Genomic DNA, 22,797 nt, shown 5'->3' with positions numbered 1-22,797 from the left:
CTCACAGAAAAGCTTCCCCCATCTTGTCGAAACCACCTTTCTGATGTAGTCACCCATGTATTTCAAACTTCAGACTTTCTTTGTAAAAATATAAAACTTCATGAAACTGCCTCTATCTTAGATCATGGAATTTTAACCTAGATCTGTATTCCCAGGCTTTGGCTACCCAAAGATGGTTCTAGAATAAATGATCTCTTATTTGCTTTAAGATGAGAGCTATGTTTTTTTTTTGTTTTGTTTTGTTTTTTGCATCAATAGTAATACAAAGAGGGACAGGGGATACCTGCACAGGAAGTGGGCTGTACTATACGAAAGGAACCTCAGTTTTAGGGAACCTGAACACTGTAGGATCTCAAGTATGCACACGTTCCCCTTGCTCTCAAAAGAGATCTTCTGTCCCCCTCCCCTCCGCAAGCTCACTCCGCATGCTTCCGGTAGTGAAGACTTCAGAACAGAGGCAGACAGGGCCTCTTCTTGCCAAGTATGGAAATGTGGACAGCCCTGTGAAGACCTGTCTTCCCAAAGGAAGTCTCACATATTTTAATGAAAAAAAAATTCTAAGAAACCATGTGAACCATGTGCAATATTTTCTTATGGAAAAAAAATTAAGATGTCTTTTGAATTTTCAGAAGAATTATAAATTTTATTTCTTTTAAAAAGGCAAAACACAACGAAACTATCAAAATATTATCTGAATCTCATTTTCTTTTTCTTATTTCCTAGGGAAATAAAAGGAAAAATATTTACTACCATTGTTCATATGATTTCTGAGTCAAAGTATGGTCCTCATTTGTAAATCTTCTAGGGGATGGAAGGATGTGGGTGCATCCATGCTTTCTCTGTTGGAAATACCTTTTAAAAGCCACAGTCTAATGGCATGTTACAATAATACAGGTTTTATAGGAGCTGCCACTTCTATCGCAGCGTCTCTACACCTACACCAACAGCGCAACGGTGATTCAGTGTACATCAATACAGTGCTTCAGGCTCACGGTACTTGTGTTCAAGTGCGTGTCCACTGACATGATCAAAGTCTCTGTCTTGACTCTTCCATTATTAATATAAAGGTATCATTACAGTAGAATGTCTCCTATGCTCGCCTCGAAATCTGAATCAAATTCATTATACATTCTCTCAAACTTTTCAAGACTGTGAGGTTTGTTCTGTTTACACATCTCCTGCCAATAACAGAAAATGGGCAGATTCTGCAGCAGGACACAAGAAAATATGTCATTTTCTGCATATATAGCTAAGCTATCATGCTAAGGTAGAGTACACACTGGATAACTTAATGGTTTTGGTGGAGAGAAAATAGCACCTTAGAGACAGCCCTAAATGAAAAAAATTTTCTTTTTTTCTTATTAGTTTACTAGACCCAACTTACTAATTCATATTAAAATTATTTATGAAGCTTCATAATATAAAACCAAAATGCTTGTATGACCAAAACAAACACCACATTAGATGCCTCACAGGCAAATAAATTAATTTGATTAAATTATATGTAATCTGATAGTATTTGGTCTGAAAAACATGCTAGTGTGTGTGTTTATAAATAATGCAATAGCAAAACAGCTAAGAGCCAGTCAGCCAGTTTGCCAGAGGTCAACTCTTCTGCCGTAGCTTTTGGGCATAGAAGTCCCTGCATGTCTCACAGCACCGCTGGTACCAACGCATGTCCTGACAAAGATTCTTCTCCCGTATCACTCTGCAGTACACTGGCCACTGGTCTCCCAGGCACTTGAAGGTCAGGGCAGCTGGAAAACAGAATATCGTGAGTTCTGGGACTTCATTCTGTGAAGGTGCAAAGGCATTATCAGTAGGAACAACTTCCACTCTTTTTTGGGGGGAGCTAATTTGCCTCATCTTAACCTGTCTATTTCACCTGACAGAACAGAAAAAACAAACAAACAAACAAAAAATACCAAAGAACCGCACACCCTGTAAGATAGCAGCAGAGTGAATGCATAGTGCTCTTACTTGGGGACATCTGAAGCTTACTAAAAATGGATGGCTCAAATCAATATGCAGTAGAGTTTCTAAGTTTTAGTTGCATTTATTAATTGTCTGTATTGGTTGCTTTTCCTGTTGCTCTGATAAAATACCCCAATAAAAACAATGTGGGCCCTAGGCCAAGAAGCAGAGATGGACAGACTGTGGCGTCCAGCTCACTTTCTTCTTGTCATACAGTCCAAGGTTCCATCCTAGGGAATGGTGCTGCCCACAGTGGGAGAGTCTTCTCACTTCAATTAAATTAGTCAAAATAATTCCCAGCAAGTATACCAAGAGGTTTATCTTCCATATGATTCCGGATTTCAACAAGTTGACAATTGAGATTAATCATCATGTTGTTTGTAGATATGTGTACTGTTTACATTTTAAAGACATTTATATTGTATGTATGGTTGTTTTGTCTACAGATAGGTATGTGTACTGTGTGTACATCTTGTGCCAGAGGAGGTCATAAGAGGGCATCAGATGCACTGGAACTAGAGTAACAGATGAGTATGAGCTACCATGTGGGTGCTGGGAACCAAAACTGGGGCCCTTGGAAGATCTATAAATACTTGCTATGGATTCAACTTTCCAGGCCCCTGTGCGTACTATTTAAATAGGGTCTTGGCATCTAAGTTCTTAGGCTCCAGTCTAGCGTTGAGTGTCTGCAGTCACATCTATTCAACACTACAAGTTTCTCTATTTCATTTACGTTTTTATTCAGGGATTTTTGAAGATAGGATTAAAAGGGGAGAACTGTAGTCTCTTTTCCCCTCTGTATGAATATGTTCATAAGTAATTGTTTCTTTAAAGCAACATCGCTCTCTAGCTCACATTGGTCTGGAATTCACTGCAACCCAAGATGGCTTTGACCTCATGGAGCATTGCCTCCCGATCCTCCTTGGTTCTGAGATGTCTGTACCACCCCACTGAACTTAATGTATCTCCATATTAATAACCGTATCTACACATGAAATAACAAAGAAACAGCAAAATGAAGATGTGCCCATATTTTACTCTGCATAATACTTTCCCATCTAACAAGTGGGGAAGCAGACGATATGGAGAAGGAATGCTGGCTTTTTTAAGCATCGAAGCTGGCTTTCAGAATGATGGAAATTTGCAGTGATTTATCAGCAGTGCTTGGACTGAGGATCTGATCCGGACAATTCTGTACTGAAGATCTGGCTTCAGGATGTCAGAATAAAGTGTGTCCCAGCATCTGTTGTGAAATTCAGCTTGCAGTAAGTTTGTTTGTTTGTTTGTTTGTTTTGTTTTGTTTTTTCTTTTCTTTTCTGACTGTTCAAATTCATGCTCTTCCCTAACCTGCTTTTCCTTGGTATAATTTATTTCAGCAACAGAAGAACAACCAATACACCTTTCAAACACTCAGAAGTAGAAAATGCAAAAGTTCTTCCTCCACTCTGAGACTTTTCCCTGGAATGACAGACACTTCTCAGACTTGTGTGATTGTCACACAGAGGTTTGTCTTTTGTTGGAAGCATTTGAGGAATTTGCTTAAGGACTGTTTAACTTTCATCTTGATTAGAGTTTGTGATGGTTTGTATATGTCCAGCTCAGGGATTGGTGCTATTTAGAGGTGTGGCCTTGTTGGAGTAGGCGTGTCACTGTGGGTGTGGGCTTTAAGACCCTCGTTCTAGCTGCCTGGAAGCCAGTATCTGCTAGCAGCCTTCAGATGAAGAGGTAGAACTCTCAGCTCCTTCTGCACCATACCTGCCTCAGTGCTGCTATGCTTCTCACCTTGATGATAGTGGATTGAACCTCTGAGCCTGTAAGCCAGCCCCAATTAAATGTTGCTTTGTAAGAGTTGCCATGGTCATGGTGTCTGCTCACAGCAGTACAACCCTAACTAAGAGAGCGATATTCTATTTTAACTAAGTATTGTCAAAGAAACATTAATTATTTGGTTCAAAAGGAATTGCTGATTTCAAACTTCTGGAACCTATTGAATCTTTTGTTGACAATATAAAAGTACACATGACAGTAAATTAGCTTCTTTTATTTTTCCAATTATCCAAATATTAACACGATTTAAATTGTTCTCCTGGAAGGTATATATTGAAAACCTTAATCCACTGGTTGCCACATAGATGTATTATTAACGTACTAATTGCACATAGATAAAGAATAATTTAGTCTTTAAGATTTGTTATGCAAATATAAGATACCTGCATTTAAAAGCACACCTGATGATAAATCAGATTATATAATAAGGATTGACAACACTTAACAAAAGTACTTCATTATTCTAACAAAAGAACAAAATATTGCCAGTAATCACTACTGCATGTTTCTCTCACATGCATTCTTAGTTTTTAATTAGAAATAAATATGTATATATATGTGTGTATATATATGTATACATTCGTATATAGATAATACATATATGTATTGTGTGGATGTTAGGTGTGGGTAGAGGCTAGAAAAGTGGCCCGTGACATGAGAACAAGAGAGCCTTCAAAGTAGGGTAATAGAGCACACACAGTATGGGAGTGGACAGAGGAATGCGGGGAATGGGAGGGTGCAGTGGGTACCAGTGGCCTGGAGATGGGGGAGGAGAAGACAGGCCAACCAGAACTCAGAATGAATGAAAATCATAAGAGACGTCCCTTTGTGTCAACTAAGCAATGAGTTAAAAAAATACAAAGAGAAATAAGTATTGCCAGGCAGGGCTTGTAAACATATAGTTCTGGCCTCAAATGTACGAAAAGTGCCTCATGTTTGCTTCTGTCATTTTTACCTGCCCACTGTTTATGGGAAGTCACTTTTGTCCTCTCTATCATAAAGAAAATTGACATCCGGGATCAAAAGAAGGACATTAACCATGGAGTAATCGAATATTTACTCATAACTTCCCCTTCCACAGATATCAATACAGTCCCACTGACGAGCAAGCCTGAAGTTTAAACTCTGTGGTGGCAAGATTAACAAGGTGATCTCAGGTAGTGTGACTTCAGTATTTCCTAGACTTATCTCTGAGTAGATCCATCAGGGAGGGAAAGGAGTCTTTATGAAACTTTAAAACTTACTTGCAACCTTTTGGACTAAAGTATATTTAATTAGACCCAACTTGGAGACAAACCAACCGGTCCAGTTTAATATGTCCCAAGCTTTAAGGCAATGGACGACCTAAAGGATCCTCTCTGTGCCATAAAGCCATCCACTCTGCGATCCGCTTACCCAGTCTCGGTGACGTTATTGTGTTTACGTTAATCTTCTCATTACAGGGCTGAAGGTGACATGGCCTGTATGCTGCAGGTTTCTCTGAAGAAAAGCATTCATTCCCATGCCTTCCTGTGATCTTATGCATGCACTGGATAACACGAGACTGCATGCCTTTGCCACAGGTAATGGAGCACTGGGGAGGAAAATGGGTATGAGTTATTTTGATGTTTTCCCAGTCTGAATTTCAAGCCACCATATATGTGATACATATCTATGCATGTGTGTGTGCTTATATATATACACATATATGTATATATATATATATACACACACACATAAACAAAAATTATATGTAAGAGAAATATAACTGTGCTTATCCAAGGAGTATCTCTCTCCCACATCACTGTTGATGTAATGAGCTACTTATGACCCATGTGTTATGAACGCCATATATACGGGCACACCTGCTAGCATTAAGTGGACTCACTGGGTTTACAAACAACAACACACAAAATTAGGTGAGAATAGTGGGGGTAGGATAGATGAAGAATTGGAAGGGATGGATGGGGAGTCAGACCTAAAATAAGTTAAAGAAATTATGGAAGTCCTAAATAAATAAATAAATAAATAAGCAAGCACACACGTTTTTGATTATTTGTTATTTTCTCGTGTGTATGGATGGGTGTGCAAGCCAAAGGGCCTCAGGTGTCATCCTAGGAAACATCATCCGCCTCCTGTGAGAAGAGGTCTGTCATTGGCTAGAATTTACTAATTAGGCTAGACTGACTGGGTAGCCCAGTGAGCCTTCTGCCTGCACTACCCAGTGCTGGGATTACTATGGGTGATGGGTACTGGAGGGCAAACCAAGTCCTCGTACTTGTGGTACAAGCACCTGACAGACTGCTTTCTTCTCATCCCTCAGGACATACATTTTATTAAAGAGAAAAAGTAAGTAACCAAAGCAATCTATAAGGTAAGAATACATGAAGAGGTGTTCTGATCTATATTCCTAATATCCGTGGAGCGTTTCAAGACGATCGGGGTGTTTGAGACCGCGAAGGGGTGAGAAGATCTGCACAGGGCAAAGGTTCAACTTGCTGAGCCAGAAGAGGTCCTCCCTGGTCCTCTGTCACTAACCCTTCCTAAATCATTCCCCCGCAGTTTAGAAGATGCCACAATGTCTGAGCTAACCGAAGCAACACATGGGGGTTTTGTCCCCAAAATTATTAACAAAACTGAAGTAACTAGTTACACGATGACACAAAATCAGCCGAGAATTGTCTAAATGGTAGCTTCATGGATCCTGGGCAGTAAAACATTTTAGTTTCTCCTCTTATGAAAATCAATTTTGTAATCATTTGAACATAACCTGAAAATCAATATACTACTCAGGGAATAATAAAAAATTCATAATTTGTTTAAGTAAGCGGTATTATGTCTGCTATTGAAACTAATAAAATAAACTTTATTCAATTATTTCATGCTTCTAGAATTCAATTTCCATTAGAGAACGTCAATAATAGACCAAAAGCCTTGCAGCAATTATTTTCTTCATAAAATACAACTTGGTAAAAGTTTTATTACTGGTATGTGACAAAAAGTAAATAAATGTTTGAAGAGAGACAGCTGGGACCCCAGGAAGTCTTCTAAACTTTTTGACTTCTTACAGAAGACAAAACTAAATAATTGGGATTTTCTCAAATGACATCACCATGATTAAAAACAGACAGGCATTAAAAGAGAAAGCCAAAATAATTTCGGCATGGGAATTAAGAGACCTTGATTTTAATATTGCCCCTAGCAACTAATGTATCTGCGCCTCATTTCCCCTTCGTATTGCTGCTGATCCTAACGATAGTTTAAGCTCTAGCCCACGATGGAAGGTAACTTCCACACAGTCTCTTATTAACGTCACTGCCTCTGGGCAGTTTTCAAGTGCCGAAGCTGGGTATAGTGAAAGAGTCATTTCAGTAATTAATGATTCTCCTTGAAGACTGAAACATTGTGACAAAGGTTATGTTAAACAGCCTTAAGAATGATACTCTGTTTGGGTTTTTCTGAACATCCCATCAATCATTGGGGTCTTTAAAAAATATTTATTGATTCCTCTTTACGTTCTGGATTCTGTACTGAAAAATGAAATGAATGGTCTATTTATACTGAAGATCTGGTGTTGTACTTAATGCCCCTTATTAACAAAACACAGTGACTAATGCGTGGGATTAAAAACAGGTTAGTAAACACAGCCAGGCAGTTCCATCCACTTTAAGCCAGTTGCTTACAATTTAAATAATAAGCTATTACAAAGACGTGGCTGCTTTGAGACTAAAGAGACTGGTACCACTCCTTCTGAAAGCCTTTGTACTGAGCGGCCCCAACACTAGCCAATATGGCTCTAGCATATCGTGCATGTCAAGGTAGTGGTGCTCAGAGATTGTAGGTGAGGTTTCCCATAGCCCCCGTGAGTACTGTTTCGTCATTCTCTATCCGAGAAAAACAGAGGCTTAAGTAAGTTAAGTATGTTTCGTTATCAGAAGTGCTAGAAGTGGAGATATGAATGGAGACTTCGGATGCTAGGTGTTTGCTACTGCTCTTCCTAGACAAAACCAGTCAGAAACCTTTCCTCATCCCCCACACTGCTGAGCCATTCTCGCCGTGTATAGCAGCTGGGTTCTGACAGCTGGCCCAAAGTAGTGTCAACCAGAAAGAGGGGACCTCAGCTGCGGAGTTACCTCTGACAGGTGGACCTGTGGGCATATCTATAGGGCGTCTTCTTGATTGGTTAATGCAGGATGGTCCAGTCTATTGTGGGCAGTGTCACCCTGGGCTGGTGGTCCTGGGCTGTATAGGAAAGTAGGCTGACGAAGCCACAGAGAGCAAGTCAGTGAGCAGTGCTTCTCTGTGGTCTCTGCTTCAGTTCCTGCCTCCAGGTTTGCCTTGAGTTCCTGTCATGGCTGTCCTCACAGTGGAACATGGTCTAGACATACAAGCCAGATAAAACCTTTCCTTATCAAGTTGCTTTTGTATAGAGTGTTTTTATCCCAGCAAAAGAAAGCAAACCAGGACATCTTCTGTCTTACCATTAAATGCAGAAATGATATTTTGTTGCTGTTAGGATTCTCATTAGGTAGCTCAAGGCAAAACCCTTTGCCCTAATGAAATTCATTAGCACAACTGGTCTTTAGACACAGGGACTACATAATCTGTTAACTATCAGTACACTTTTTCTTAGAGTGTAGAAATGCAGTGGGGCAGACTTGAGTAAACTAGGATATACATAAAGTTATGAATCAAATTATGATTAGATGGTACAAATAAAATGGATTTGTAAATACCTGCTGTGTTCAGGATATTGTCTAATAGGGTTTAAATAGATGCATAATTAATTTCTTCAGAGTTCTACTATATCTAAGTCATAAAGCTTACTTCATTAATTTACTCAATAAATACACACTCAGAGGTGACACCGTACCAAGTACTGTTTTGGATATTCAGATATGGAAGGACACAGAAGGAAAAGGTCATTCACCCACAGGAGTTGGTATTTTCATAGCCAGTGAAGGTGAGAAAGACAACAGTCAAATGCCAGGCAATAGTGGGGCACACCTTTAATCCTATCTCTGAGGAAGCAGAGACAGGGAGATCTCTGTGAGTTCAAGGCCATGCTGGCCTACAGAGGACTTTGAGGGCAGCCAAAGTTACACAGAGACCCTATGTTGAAGAGGAAAAAAAAGAAGAGAAGGAGATAAGAAAATAAGGAAGTCAAATGTATTGTACTTTCGGATATGAACCAGTTCTATGGGGGAAAATAGAGGCTCTGAAAGAGAATGGGGGTAGGTTTGGGGAAGCATGTTTGGAGACTCAACTGAGAAGATGGGGAAAGAGTGCTGAAGAAGGCCGTCCTTCCCAAGGACAGGCTAACCATGAACACAAGCCTGTGGGATCCAAACATGGGTTTCTTGCCATTGCAAGCACTCCATGTCTACCTCTCTGGTACTTTTTGATATACGCATTATTTATTTTGCATCCAATCATAATCACTCAAAAGGAAGCACAGGACTGTAGGGGGGGTGTGTTTCTTCACAATATAAGTCAATTAAAAACTATATTGCTCTCTCTGATTGCCATTATTCCTTCTGATTAATTTTAAGCTTGATCTTCACACGTAGCATGAAAAATTTAAGTATAGTTGAAACATGGCAATTCTTTTGACTTCTAGTAAAGCAAAATTGTTAAAATAACAAATCCAATACTCTAAAAAAATAACACAGAAAATCCAAGGCATACCAGACAACTTGCCATTGAGATTGTCTTGGCAAGAAAAAAGTGCTAGGATAGAGCTGAAATAGAACCTTAAAGTGTGGACTGGGGAATCTGTTTCCAAACTTTAATATTGCCCTGAAGGGCATTTGCAGCAGAATACCTCACTTCCATTCTGTACAAGAAACACAGTCACGTTATCCTAGCTTTGCGGCGCTGACCTTTAGAGCAAATGCAAGGAGTTTCATTTTTTTCAAAAATGTCTAAAAATACCTTTGGACATTTGTTTGTTTGTTTTGACAGAAATAACAAAGCTTATGGAAAATAAATGTTAGGAAACCCTTCTCTTCATACAAGATGAGTTCGAATAGCTTGATGCAAATTTTATTGCATCATGAAAGCTTACCTAGGGAAACGATAGAAAATGTCACCTTAGATTTTTCTATTAAGAGAATAAATATTTTTTTTTCTGTCTTGAGATACCGATGACCATTTCTGACACTAAAGTAAATTACATCTCAGCTTGCATACCAAAAACCGACATTAGATAACTTTACACAATATTTTAATTCCCTTGGGGTATGAAAATGATTAGTTTGTTAAATGAGGGTCAGAACCTGTGTTACAAAGGGTCTTGGGACATAGTAATGAACAGATTCCGAATGACTTCCCGTTACATCCACAGTGGATGTAGACCTCAAAAGTCAACAGAGAAGCTTCTCTTAGCACAAACCCAAATAAGATAGAAAACACAAGGAACTGCACCATGCTCAGCCCTAAACAGGACATGTTTATGAGACTCCCTCAAGGTTCAGGGATCATTTTGGAAGAGGTGACAAAAGACTAAGAGCCAGAGGTGCTCGGCGACTGTAAGGAGTGTTTCCCAGACACGCTAGGGCAGCTGCACACGTGAGCTCACATGGAATGTACATGCTCAAACCTGAGAAAATGGAGGCATGGAGAGAGGGGAGGTGGGCAGGAAGGAAGTCATAGGCATACCTGAGGAAAATTGATAGCTGCTGAAAAATGGAAGTTTAGTTTTCTTTACGGCTGTGGCCCTAATAAGTCTAACACATTCCAGTGAATGGCCACATACTCAAGAGTACATGGGCAGCCCTAATTAAACTCGGTGTGTTTTAAAAAATTATGAAAGAGGGGTTGGGGCTGGGGATTTAGCTCAGTGGTAGAGCGCTTGCCTACCAAGCGCAAGGCCCTGGGTTCGGTCCCCAGCTCCGAAAAAAAGAAAAAAGAAAAAAATTATGAAAGAATACATACAAATTGTAGAAGAGGGGTTAGAGCCGAGAAGAGATGGGGGAGAGGATGAACACACTCAAGCTACAATGCATTAATTTTCAAAATCAAAAGTACGCATTTAAAGTATACATTATTAACCCTTTTAGCATCTTCTTTTATCTATATCCTTGGTGTGTTCAAAATGTGCACTACATGTGTCCAAGGATAGACATGATTGTGGCCTACTGCTTTTGTAAATGAGAACCCTAAGTTGCAGTCAAAAGGTTGGGCATTCCTGTGGCTTACATCCTTCCTGCCATTCTCATGGCAGGTAGTAAGGGCTGACTGGGTCATATAATGCTTACAAAAAATGGTAATGCTTCTAAGAGAGAATGTAAAGGAAGGAAGAAAAACAAAACGTTATCCTAAAATTAAAGACTATGATAGCAGCTGTCTGATTCTTGTCACAAGGGAGCTCAATAGATACAGTATATATACACATGTGTATATATATATATGTATGTATATATGTGTATATATGTATGTATATATATTTATATATATTAGTATTAAAATGAAATATTTCTTGAACTACAAATAGTATTTTACCTTAATTACTGCACTTTTAAGTTGCACCTGGAAGTAATGACTAAATTCACTTATCAACCAATTCATGTTGCAGAAAGGTTTTGTATTTGTTTATACAGTTACAGTTTGAAGCAATGTGTGAGTTTTTCACATGGTGATAGAATAAGACTTCCAAATCCAACTTTACAAATAATGAGCTTCTAGAGGAAAAGGTATCGAGACTCTAAACTATTGCCTGAATATAATTTTTATTTCCCCTTCGGGATTGAGTTCAGCTGTACAATTGACAGTTGGGTTCTGCCTAGCTATGTCTCGTTTTCAGAACTTAGATTACTCAGCTATTTGGACCTAATGGGAGATCTGAGTATATAAAAATGTATGTATTTAGATTATATAATGAAATAGTTTACCATCAAGCTTATTGAAGCATTAATCTGTGAAAATTATAAGCAGTCTTTAGGGACCACAAAATTCTTCTAGTTGCAAATACTGTAAAATGCCACCATAAAGATTTTACCAGAGACGCACAATTGTAAAATTAAGTACAATGTGTATTCAATTTTAACAATGCTAGACTAAAAAGTCTAATGTAGGTTTAATTTATTTTTAAACTCCTTGAAAATAAAAAAATAATCAGTATATTTAAGTGTTAAAAATAATATTTCTCACAGTTGGCCTTTATAGAGATTACCCAAGATTCCTTACTTCTAGACAGTGCCAAAGATATATATTTTGGAGAGAATATGTTTTCTCTAGGCCAAACACTAAGAAAAGCTCTGTAATACTTTACTCATTTCCAGCTGGCTGTTAGAAGAAGTAGGACTTCCTAAATTAAGGGAAAATAGTCACTGGCAGGGCTTAAAATTTTTTCAACTACCAATATAATGGACAGTCTTCGAAAACATGATCTAATCTGTAGTGGTAAGCGCCAATCTGTTACAGGGTTTACGGCACTGATTCAGGGAATTTGTCTTTGGGAATAATGAGCTATTCGAAAGTGGTTTAACAAGAGTGAAGTAGCAGTCACAGCTAGAGTGGACCTTGGAGGGAAGCTGTGCTGTGGCTCCCATTGGAAATGATTAGGGCAGCATTCCTCCAGGGCTAGGTAGAGGCTCGCCAGCTCCCGCTCAGTGTTTTAATGAAGCGAATGTGAAACAGGCTTGCTGAAGTACAAGAGTTGGGCTCGGTTCTTAAGATGAGCTGCTTATTTAGGTCAGTGTTCTGCTGTCCTTTTGGACTAGTTTGTCAGCTTTAGTTAACACACGGGTGTTTGGAATCAATTCATTCCTAGATTTCAGACATTGGAGGGCGTTGTTTTCTTCGCTCCCTCCTCCCTCCCCTTCTTCTCCCCTTTAAAGGTCTAAGTATTCCTCTGTGTTTAATGAAATGCTTGCATGTGATTAAAGCAATCTAGGAAATTTATGTGACAAGATCAAACAGGTTGCTTATGAATGATTTAAGAGATCTTAACGCCTTGTGAACGGGGCTGTGAATCCACAACTGATGGCAAGTGCACATCGATCAATACAGTAATGGGAGGGTCGGGTTTCTACAGAGCCACCGACAAGTGTAAGTTTTCACCTATATTTGTCATCTTGCCAGCTCTCAGCCATGAAATCGGAGGGTCTTACAGAGGCTGAAGGAACACAGGATGTGGATCCAGACAGTTGTGACGTATCATCATGCTACCGAGAGCACGTTAGCAACCACAGTAATTGGACTTCATTTAAATACTTTCCAGATCTCATGCAACAGTTCAATCAAATGCTGACCAGATTCTTTTTGGTCATGTAGGATAGGGGAATGAACTATGTGAGTTTTGAAATTATCTTTACAGTGTCTTAATACGTAAAGCCTTGATTGCAACCAGCCCGGTATTAGCACATGGCAACTAACGTACTCGACTGTGACAGGAGTCTCACACTCACTAGGTCTCAGGTGAGAGCCACTCCCTCCCCTGTTGCCCTGTTGGGTTAGAGAGCTGCTGTCTAAACTAGTGGTGAGTATTCCATCTCGACCTGGCACAAGGATCTAGAGAAGTCTGTTATCCCCACATGAAACTTCAAGGAGGCTGGTGAGATGGCTCAGCAGGTAAGAGTCCTTGCACTGAAAGCATGGAGACCTGAGGATGAAGGACCAGCACGAAAAGCCTGCCATGGTTCTGCTCACTCGTAATGCCACCATTGGAGAGACACAACAGGTGGATCCTAAAAGCATGCTCATGTGTGTTTATCGTATGTACACAAACCACACAATCATAACACACCACACACACACACACACACACATACACACATAGACACACACACACATAATTATTTATTATGAAATGTTAATCAACCTCAGGGATGGTTCACCAAGGCGCAGACACTTTTAATTTGGTTTTAATGATGGGATTTCCTCTAGGGAGAAGAGAATTCCATTTAACTAGACCTTGAACATTGAGAACTTTAGGGCAAGTCATTCAGGATATGTCACACTGAACAGCACTCTTCCAATGTCCTTTTCAAAGATTTTATAAAGAGGAAGAAAAAGAGGAGACACTATATTTTCCTGTTTTTAATTGTCCATATACACAAGTGTTAAAGGACCAGGAAATTCCAAGAATAAAGAGTTGCTTTATTTTATTCAACATTAGTCCCTCTCATACATGTAATGTTGATGATGATGATGATGATGATGATAATAGGAATTAAAATAAAGTAACTCTTAAATGAATAACAATTTGTTCAAAAAATGAAGACATTCAGGCCTCTAGGATGTGGCGATTTGACTGATGTATCTGTTTAATCAACATTGGATTTTCTTTATTTCAATAGATTAAAGTCTATTTTCTCATTTTAGTTGATATTTAACATTTATACTTTCACATTTCGCTAATGCATTTAACTGTATTATTTGTGATTGCTCCTTGTTATTTCTATAATTTTGAAATCCTTATAACAAGTTGTTCAGCTTCCATATTTTGAAGGGAAACACCCCTCTGAGTTGTGCAATGCCATGGATTCCGGAATCCCCAACATCTGATTTTACTTGGTATGAAGCATGTGGAGGTTTGAAGAGGAATGGCCCTCGTAGAATTTAATGTTTGGTCATTAGACAGTGGCGCTACCTAGTAGGGTTTAGGAGGTATGGCCTTGTTGGAGTAAGTATAGTCTTTTTGGAGGAAGTGTGTCACTGGGGATGGGATTTGGGGGTTCCAAATGCTCAAGGCTGCTGCGTGTGGATCCAGATATAGAACTTTCATCTACCCGTCCAGCTACCTGTCCAACACCATGACTGTCTCCATGCTACCACGCTTGCAGTGAGGATGGCTCAGAGGTTAAGAGCACTGCCTGCTCTTCCAGAGGTCCTGAGTTCAATTCTCAGCAACCACACGGTGGCTCACAACCATCTGTAATGGGATCTGATGCCCTATTCTGGCCTGCAGGCACACATGCAGGCAGAATGCTGCATACATAATAAATGCATCTTTTTAAAAAGGGTGATACTTTTAAAGTTATGCTATGTTTTACATTGTGATATCAACATGAAATTGTGGGGACAAACACGATAGGAAAGGTTATAATTTAATAGTTAGGTGTTTGTTTGCCAAATTGTTATGGGTTCAACTGTATTAATTTGGTTTTTCAAACTTGACAGAAGCTAGAGTCATCTGGGAGAGGGATGCCCAGTTGAATAACTGCCTCCATCAAACTGGCCTGTGGGCATCTATGAAACATTTTCTTGATTAATGATTGATATAAAAAGGTCCGTTCCACTCTAAACAACGTCACCCTTGAACAGATGGTCATGGCTTACAGAAGAAAACAAACTGAGCACACCATGGAGGACAAGTCAGTAAGTTGTGCTCCTCCATGATCTCTGATTCAGGTTTTGCTTCCAGGTTCCTACCTGGAGGTTGGGCCTTGGCTCCTCTCCATGGAGTATTATGTACCGTAAGGTGAAGTAAATCCTTTCTTACTCACGTTGCTTCTTGTCGTTGTTTTATCGCTGTGACAGAAAGTAAACTGACACATCACTGCTTATTTGATCTTGTACTTAGGTCTGGGCTGTTTTTAATTTAATAATTACTTAACCCAGTGTCTCTTTACAGTTACGACGGTTGATCTTACAAAGCACCAGATCTGGTACATTGCAATTGATTAAGTTTTGCATTCTATTTTTGAGCTCCTTTGTGATGTGACTAATTATCACGAACAAGAGTGAGCTGAACAAGAATAGCACCAATGAAGATACAAAACTGGACAGGGAAAATCCTAAGTGGTCTCAATCCTGCATGGAGAGCCATAGGCAAGTGAGTGGGAACAATAGAATCTCCCTGGTAAGAGTACAACTGGTTGTCCAGTGCCAAAGGGCCAGCCTTGGAAAGCGTACATACAAGAAGCATTGTGCAGCCTGAACAGAGCATACTTGGGAGTGTGTGTGTGTGTGTGTGTGTGAGTGTGTGTGTGTGTGTGTGTGTGTGTGTGTGTGTGTGTGTGTGAGCAGTGCAGGAATACATATACCACAGTGAATCTGGGGAGGTGAGAGGACAACTGGGAGTTATTTCTGTTTCACCATTTGGCCAGAGGGATTAAGTAAGTTCACCAGTCATGGTGGTTATAAACATCTTCCCTCACTGATCACTAAACTCGGCCTTTGAGTTCTTTTGAAAAATCATGCTAGGTAGTCAAAAAGTGTGATTTCTCTGTAGTCTGTAGTTCTAGGACAATAGATCAAGTGGATTATAATAACATTAGTTATATATGTATTGAAAATACTACTTCATGAGAAAGAATCCAGAAGTATAAAGACTTTTTACAATTACAAAATTAAAATACAAAACATCGACTATACTTTACTCTTTTAGTTATTGTTTCCAGAGAATAAACAAAAACTTAAAACACAATTTTGAGATTTATAACTACTACAAATTAGAAAATTATCGATGACATCAAATTAGGATGACATTCAATAAGTAGAATTATCACCTTCTTTGATGCTGCTTTACAACCAGAGAGTATTTCCACAGACTGGTGTGTTTTATCTGCCTTTTAGGAAGAATTACCTTAGCTTTTAGAATCTTTGACTATGTAATTTCTCTACTGTTCATTTCAAGATGATTATTCAATGGTCGTTTCTTTTCCAGGGATAAGTTAAAATGATTCATTATCCTCCAAGCTTTGTGTCTACTCAGAGATATTTTCAAGAAGATGCACAATTAACTCACTCAAAATGACTGACTATGTATCACTTAGGATTACATCATTTCAAAAAACTCACAATAGCATGTAGTCCAAATACTGACTTAAAATGTTATAATTTGATATGTGGCCCAAACTATTCATTTTTCATATTTTGGTAATTTTCCAATACCAAATAAGCTTGGATCTTAGCTTATATAATAAATCTAACGCTAGGACAAAAATAATTAATTTGGCTCAATGATATCAATCATTTGTTATTATTTCATGGAAGACAAAAATCCATTAAGTCTTCAGGAAAGGACAAAATTCTTTGCAACAGGTAAATAAAATGCTTTTGTCTGCTCTTTCGCTGGTCTCCATTAATGCAAACCAGAAGTCATACAAGTCGAAATAAAGGCAGAAAAGTCGTATTTGTGAAGAAAATACGGCATTTTTATTAAACACAAGGAATGATGATGTTTCTTCTCATTTCAGCTTAAGTGAGTGAATGCAGATTTATGTCACCACAAAGCCTGTGGTGCCTCTTCCCCTCCCCTAAGAAAGATCAGGCCACATCCATAATCAGAGGTTGTCAGAATGTGACACACAGCTGCGTCAAGGGTTAACCTAACCCACACTAGGGATACAACACCCTGTGCCTTAGTTTTAAAAGATCTGAGGATCAGTGACATAAACAAGGACCAGGTCCATGGCAGTGCATCTACCTAGAAACCAGCCTTTCTGCCTTTCACGGGGATCTGTTTGCTTCTTTGTTTGTTTTGGTAGTAGGGTTTTAACCTAGGGCTGGCATAGGATAGGCAAGTGCTGTACCCCTAAACTACATCACTCCCCTTATACCTGGTCCCCCTTAATCTGAGAGCATTCATCCCATTGTTTTCACCAAATCATCCCAATTATCGATGTTAGAAATCACATAGTCTGATGTAAATGCCAGCAGCTAGTTTAAGGCATTAGCCACGTTCTGCTTCTGCCTTTGATTGACAACAGTTTCCTTAATGACTCCTAGGCAGTGTGAGAGCCTCAGGACTTGTTTCATCTGTCCTACAAAGAAAGGAGTGTTTTCTGTGTAGCTAGACTTTATGGCGAGCAAATTCAATATTCCCGATCAAAGCCAAACCAAGTTTTAATATTAGGTCCATGTAGGTGTATTGATAATATAAAACACTGGGTAGGAGCTGAGTGAGGAAGACAGATTAAATGCTCTCAGGGGAGCACGGACATCCAGCCATAACCACATACATCTTGTTGCTATTTCTGCTGTAGAGGCACAGATGATAAGAGTAAGAGATCTGGGTTCTGTCTGTTCCTGAACACTTTAATCTCGGGAATGCAGTATCTAAAGCACTGTGCCTTTGCTCTGTAATTGTTTGGGATGTTTTTCATTTCAACATGAAAGCCGGATCTTAGAAGTAAAAAGGGAGTAAAAGCAGGAACATTCCCAAGAAGCCGCTGGCTTTCATTTGCACACATTTTGCTGTTTGAATTTGATGCTGAGAGCTCGAGAAGGAAAAAAAAGGGGTTGAAGGAAAAGAGAAACCATACTTTGATGTAAAGAAAGGCTGGGGAGGAGAGAGGGAGAAGAAGGTAGCGGGGTGTGTGTGTGTGTGTGTGTGTGTGTGTGTGTGTGTGTGTGTGTGTGTGATGAGATGGCGAGTGAGAGCAAGGCAAGAAAGGGCTGCCCAAGAGTCCTAGAACACTCATTGGAACCACCCTCTGAGCCCCACGAAGGCTATGTGTGGGTGTACAGCAACACAGCCCAGTTAGAAGGTATTCAATCTAAGTAGACTTGTGAATTTTATAAATTAAGTATGGTAAAATCAAAAAAGTCTTTCAAAGCTAGCATAAAAAATGAAATCAGTATTCTTTATACTATCCAAAGTTAATTTTTCTTTTATAAGATACAACACAGGGCCACAGTAGACACATGTTGCTAGTCAAAAGGAGCAGTGCTTGTCATGGTGACAGCTAATCCTGTCTCTACAAGGCTCCTCAGATGTGCTCTAAGTTCTGTGTCAGGTGTTACAGTCACACCAAGATCTGCTGCTTCTTAAAGTCTATATTTTTTTAATCACAAAAGCTGGAAAAATATAGTTCATTTTATATAACGATGTCTTAGTCATGTTTCTATTGTTACAATCAACACACACACACACACACACACACACACACACAAACAAAAAAGGCTAACATGCCAGAGTACTCTAACTTTAGCTCTCACCATCTCTACATTTTCATTTGACCGCTACCTTCAAAGACATTATTTCATCATATTAACTCCCATCTGCCTGTCTGTCCAATTCCCATTAAACAGTTGGGCCAATACACTTGTAAGCATCATGGCCCTGAGCTGTCAGCATCACAGCTGTCTCCTACAGCTCTTGAATTCCACCCAAATGTGCTTTTTGTCTACTTAGAATTGGGGAGAGAAAGCCTACCCATGACAGAAATTGATTATGGGAGATCTGGAATTCACTGATGCCTGAAAATCATTCACATTGAAATGTGAAATGGTTAAAAGCCTTCCGGGTCAGGTTCAGTATTTTTAAGTGCATCTGAGTCCTAAAGTGAAATCTGAGTGTTGATAACAGTGGAAAAAAAAACATTAAATTTCCTGAGAACTAAAATGCGATCGTAGCGTGCTAATTATTATTAAGGAAGAAAGACATAAACACACAGCTGTGCAAACACACACACACACACACACACACACACACACACACCACATCCAAGTCTCCCACCCCTACATCAACACCCACTCTATACATCTATACACACAAGAAAAGACTTAAAATGTCCAGGATTTTTGTGTAGCAACATTGAGAAAGCTGGGACAATTCACAGTGCTTTATATACAGAAAGCAACCTTCCAGAATGTTCTTCTGCTCATTTTGAGGAAAGTTATCATGCTTCCTACTGTGCTACTGAAGATCTTTCTTCCCATCTATGAAACCCCGGCGAGGAGATTCTATTTCATGTAGGCCACAGAGCCGGATGCTCTGTGGTGAACAGGATGCCACAGGTGAATGTGGAATCATAACATTCAGGGATCTGGTACAACTTTTATCTTAAAACAGAGCTCACCGATGTTCCGTGAAGAGAATGCATTAAGTGCATTCCACAGCCTAATCATACATGAGCCTCCACACATGAAAACTTTTAGCAAATTTTACTGTTACCATGAAATAAAATTGCCCACTGCCCAGATGAATTCTGTCCACTTAAATTAACTCTAACAATTGTGAACCCAGTCCTTCTCTTGGCAAGCCAGGGTCCCCCTCTTTGATACCTTTTCTTTGAATGTTTCTCTGTCCCCCTAAACTCCCCAGTAACACCTGTGCTCCAACCCTGTTTACCAAACAAAGAAGGGAATTCTGGTGTTTCCATTTCTACTGTACACAACCCATAATACTGAAGGGAAAAAATTACCCCTTGTCCCCTTTTTGCTCTTCTGCTGGAAATTATGTGTAATTTGGTAGTGTAGTTTGGGTTTATGCATTTAGAGTATTTTATTGATCAGATAGTTATTATTGAAACGGATTCAGAGGAAGAACTCTAACCATAAATGTTAGCAATAAAATAATGATCAGTTTTTATAGGTTCATTTTTTCTTAATGACAGCAATTATGTTAGATACTTTATGTATTTTAGCTCAATCGTTACCATCGTTCCTTAGAAACCATGATCTGAGAGACGTGAACAGGACCAAAAGCTGGGCCTGGAACACTCTACCTCTTGATGTCCGCCTCTATGCAAACCATTCTCACCTTGGACCAGTCACCCACTCGCCACACGTAGCATTTTGAGTAATCCTCACAGTCCTCCACCTCCCTGGGTCTGGTGGAGAGGACACACTTTTTTCTTGGGTTAGTGCACCTCACGGTACGATGCCGCACGCCTTTGCCACACTTCACCGAGCACTGGAAGATAACATTGAAGGTTTGAGTAGCGTTGGTGCAGGCTATGGATTGAGGCATGGGCAATAATGGTTCCTGTCATTTCACTTATTATTAGAGGGACAACTGGTTATTGAACAGAACATGTCTATAATTTTGTATCATTCACACTGTGATGAAATTATGTCCATGGATAATCTTCTGCAGGTCTACATGGGGGTGGACTTTGTGCATGTATCATGTTAGTGTGTTTGTGGGGCTCCATTCACTTACACACCTAAACTGCTTTGGAGAAGTCACTGAACATATGCAGTAAGTGTCATATGTAATCATGTTAAGATGTGTTTAACAATAATGCGAGTTTATCACTGTGGATAAGCATGGGAAACACTTGCATACAGCATGCACTACAAGCTCTCAGGACTGTGTGCTATAGCGAGCTCACCCTGGTTCACGATGTAACTTTATCACTTCTGTAGAGGTTTTAAGTGAGTTAATACATATAAAACAGTAAATATTTAATTCATTGCATTTGTAAGAATGTGTCACTTTCTATAAACTTCAAAGATGAAGTAAAATCTCATCTCTTGTACATATTAAATGAATGCTAAATGTTAATTTTCTTTACCTTTAAAAGGTTCAGAGCTTTCCAAGGAGTCAAATTTACACTTTAATGTGTGCCTCACCAGCAGTACTCACGGTGTATTCATGAGAAAAGTCAAGTCTAAAATGTCTGTGGGATGATCTATGGGATATGTGGATATCTTTGCATTTTTATTTTTTTTAATCAGCACTTTTCTTTTTTTGTATCAGCACAATTAATAGTTCAACATATCAACCGGCATGTGTAGTGATTTGAACGTGGCACAGGATGTTGTAGAAAGGTCAGAGAAGGAAAAGGGGGATGAATAGAGTATGTACCGTACCTCGGACCACACTCCGGCCTCCCACACCGTCATGCAGTCCTGACCCTCACAGCGCTGCATGGTAGCAGGCTTTGGCCCTATGCAGTCCCTCTCCCAGGCTCTAATTAGGGTTCCGTTTTCCAGTTGCCGGGTACAGGCCACTTGTCTACTCTGGACTCCTTTTCCACATGTTCGTGAACAGGTGGTCCATTCTGTCATCATCCACCTATAAGAAAAGCAAAGGTCATGGAAGATAAATTAGAAAATGTCTACTTGACACAAGGCCAACGCTCTAGGAGTTAGCTGAGAGTTAATTTACATTAACTTTAGATCGCAATTGGCTTGAACATACTATACTCTGTGCCTTGAATGGCCCATAATTCTTATCTCTTTCATCTTCTTAATGCTCAAAATCTTTATATGTTGCCATTCCTAATAAGCTACAAGCTCACCTGCCTGCTAACGCATTCTATACAGAATAATTGTGGATATAAAACATTTTGGAACTGTTTCTTTTTTTGCATTATAAATGTTCACGCAGCCCAGATGTATTAGGGACTACAGCTATTGTGGCCATTTACAGGAAGGCAAATTGAATCATGCAGAGACTCAGTATGTTAGGAGACATATCTCTCAGCTGGGGCTGAATTGCTTTAGGCTCACCACCGACCGACCAGCTCTGATATGAATACAGACATGTGGGTTTATTAACATGATCTCAGTTTAGCTGATTTTTTTTGGAGTCTAATATTTTGTCTCTAGGTTTACTGATTTACTCTTGCTAGGCAAGACACACACACACACACACACACACACACACACATACATATTTTAACAATGACTTGGAACATATCACAACGGCATGAGCTTGACCATCTACTCAAATTTAATTCAGGACAGAATCTGGTCCTCTGTGAGGAAGTTTCTCTTGCCATTGTACTGGGTTTACCAGGATCCTTGCAATGGGGAAGAGCCACGTGCCTACGTGTTGGGATGGAGTGAGGAGAACTACCAAGGCGTTGACACTGCATGAAGCTACATGACAGTCTGTCTGATAGTTGAGACAGCTCCATAGGGACTATAAGGACAATATCGATGGCATGAATCTGTGAGACCAAAGGATGGTTCACATCCCAGGCATAATGGAGCAGACAGAGTCATTTTGACTGCATTACTCCGAAGGCCTGGAATTTAAAACACACAGATCCTTTACATGGCCATTTCAGGGCTGGCAAAATGACTCAGTGAGTTAGATTGTCCAAAACCAAGTCTAACAGTAAGAGCCCAAGGTTGGACCCACACGATGGAAGGAAATAACCAGCTTCGATTAAGTTTCTGTGACCTCCACAAGAGTTGCTTGGCATCCCCTCCCCCCCTCCCTCCAAACAACAAACAAACAAATGTATACAAATATCTTGTCTAACATTTGGGGTTAAGTAAAACCGTATGGAGTAAAGTCACCAGAAAGGGGGCTAGGGTTCTATAAACACATATATTGATATATCGTTAAAGTAATTTATCTTTAAACTCTACATGCATCTTCATTGT

General features: G+C 39.5%; 1 protein-coding gene across 3 annotated transcripts in view; it reads right to left on the bottom strand.

Annotated features, from left to right (window-relative positions):
* Positions 1-619: 619 nt before the first annotated feature.
* Adamts19 (ADAM metallopeptidase with thrombospondin type 1 motif, 19) overlaps positions 620-22,797 on the bottom strand; it is a 183,828-nt gene continuing 161,650 nt past the window's right edge. For 2 of the 3 annotated variants that reach the window (XM_039096975.2, XM_063277480.1), the window contains 4 exons: positions 21,271-21,475; positions 20,216-20,368; positions 5,197-5,374; positions 620-1,757 (listed from right to left, as the gene is read on the bottom strand). In XM_039096975.2, coding sequence (XP_038952903.1) covers positions 1,606-1,757; positions 5,197-5,374; positions 20,216-20,368; positions 21,271-21,475 — 688 coding nt within the window. In that variant the 3' untranslated portion in view covers positions 620-1,605. 3 annotated transcript variants of the gene reach the window in all.

The sequence above is a fragment of the Rattus norvegicus genome, chromosome 18, assembly GCF_036323735.1.
Source record: "Rattus norvegicus strain BN/NHsdMcwi chromosome 18, GRCr8, whole genome shotgun sequence".
NCBI classification, from domain to species: Eukaryota; Metazoa; Chordata; class Mammalia; order Rodentia; family Muridae; genus Rattus; species Rattus norvegicus.
Note: the sequence above shows the minus strand (reverse complement) of the source record. Positions and strands in the feature narration are given on the sequence as shown.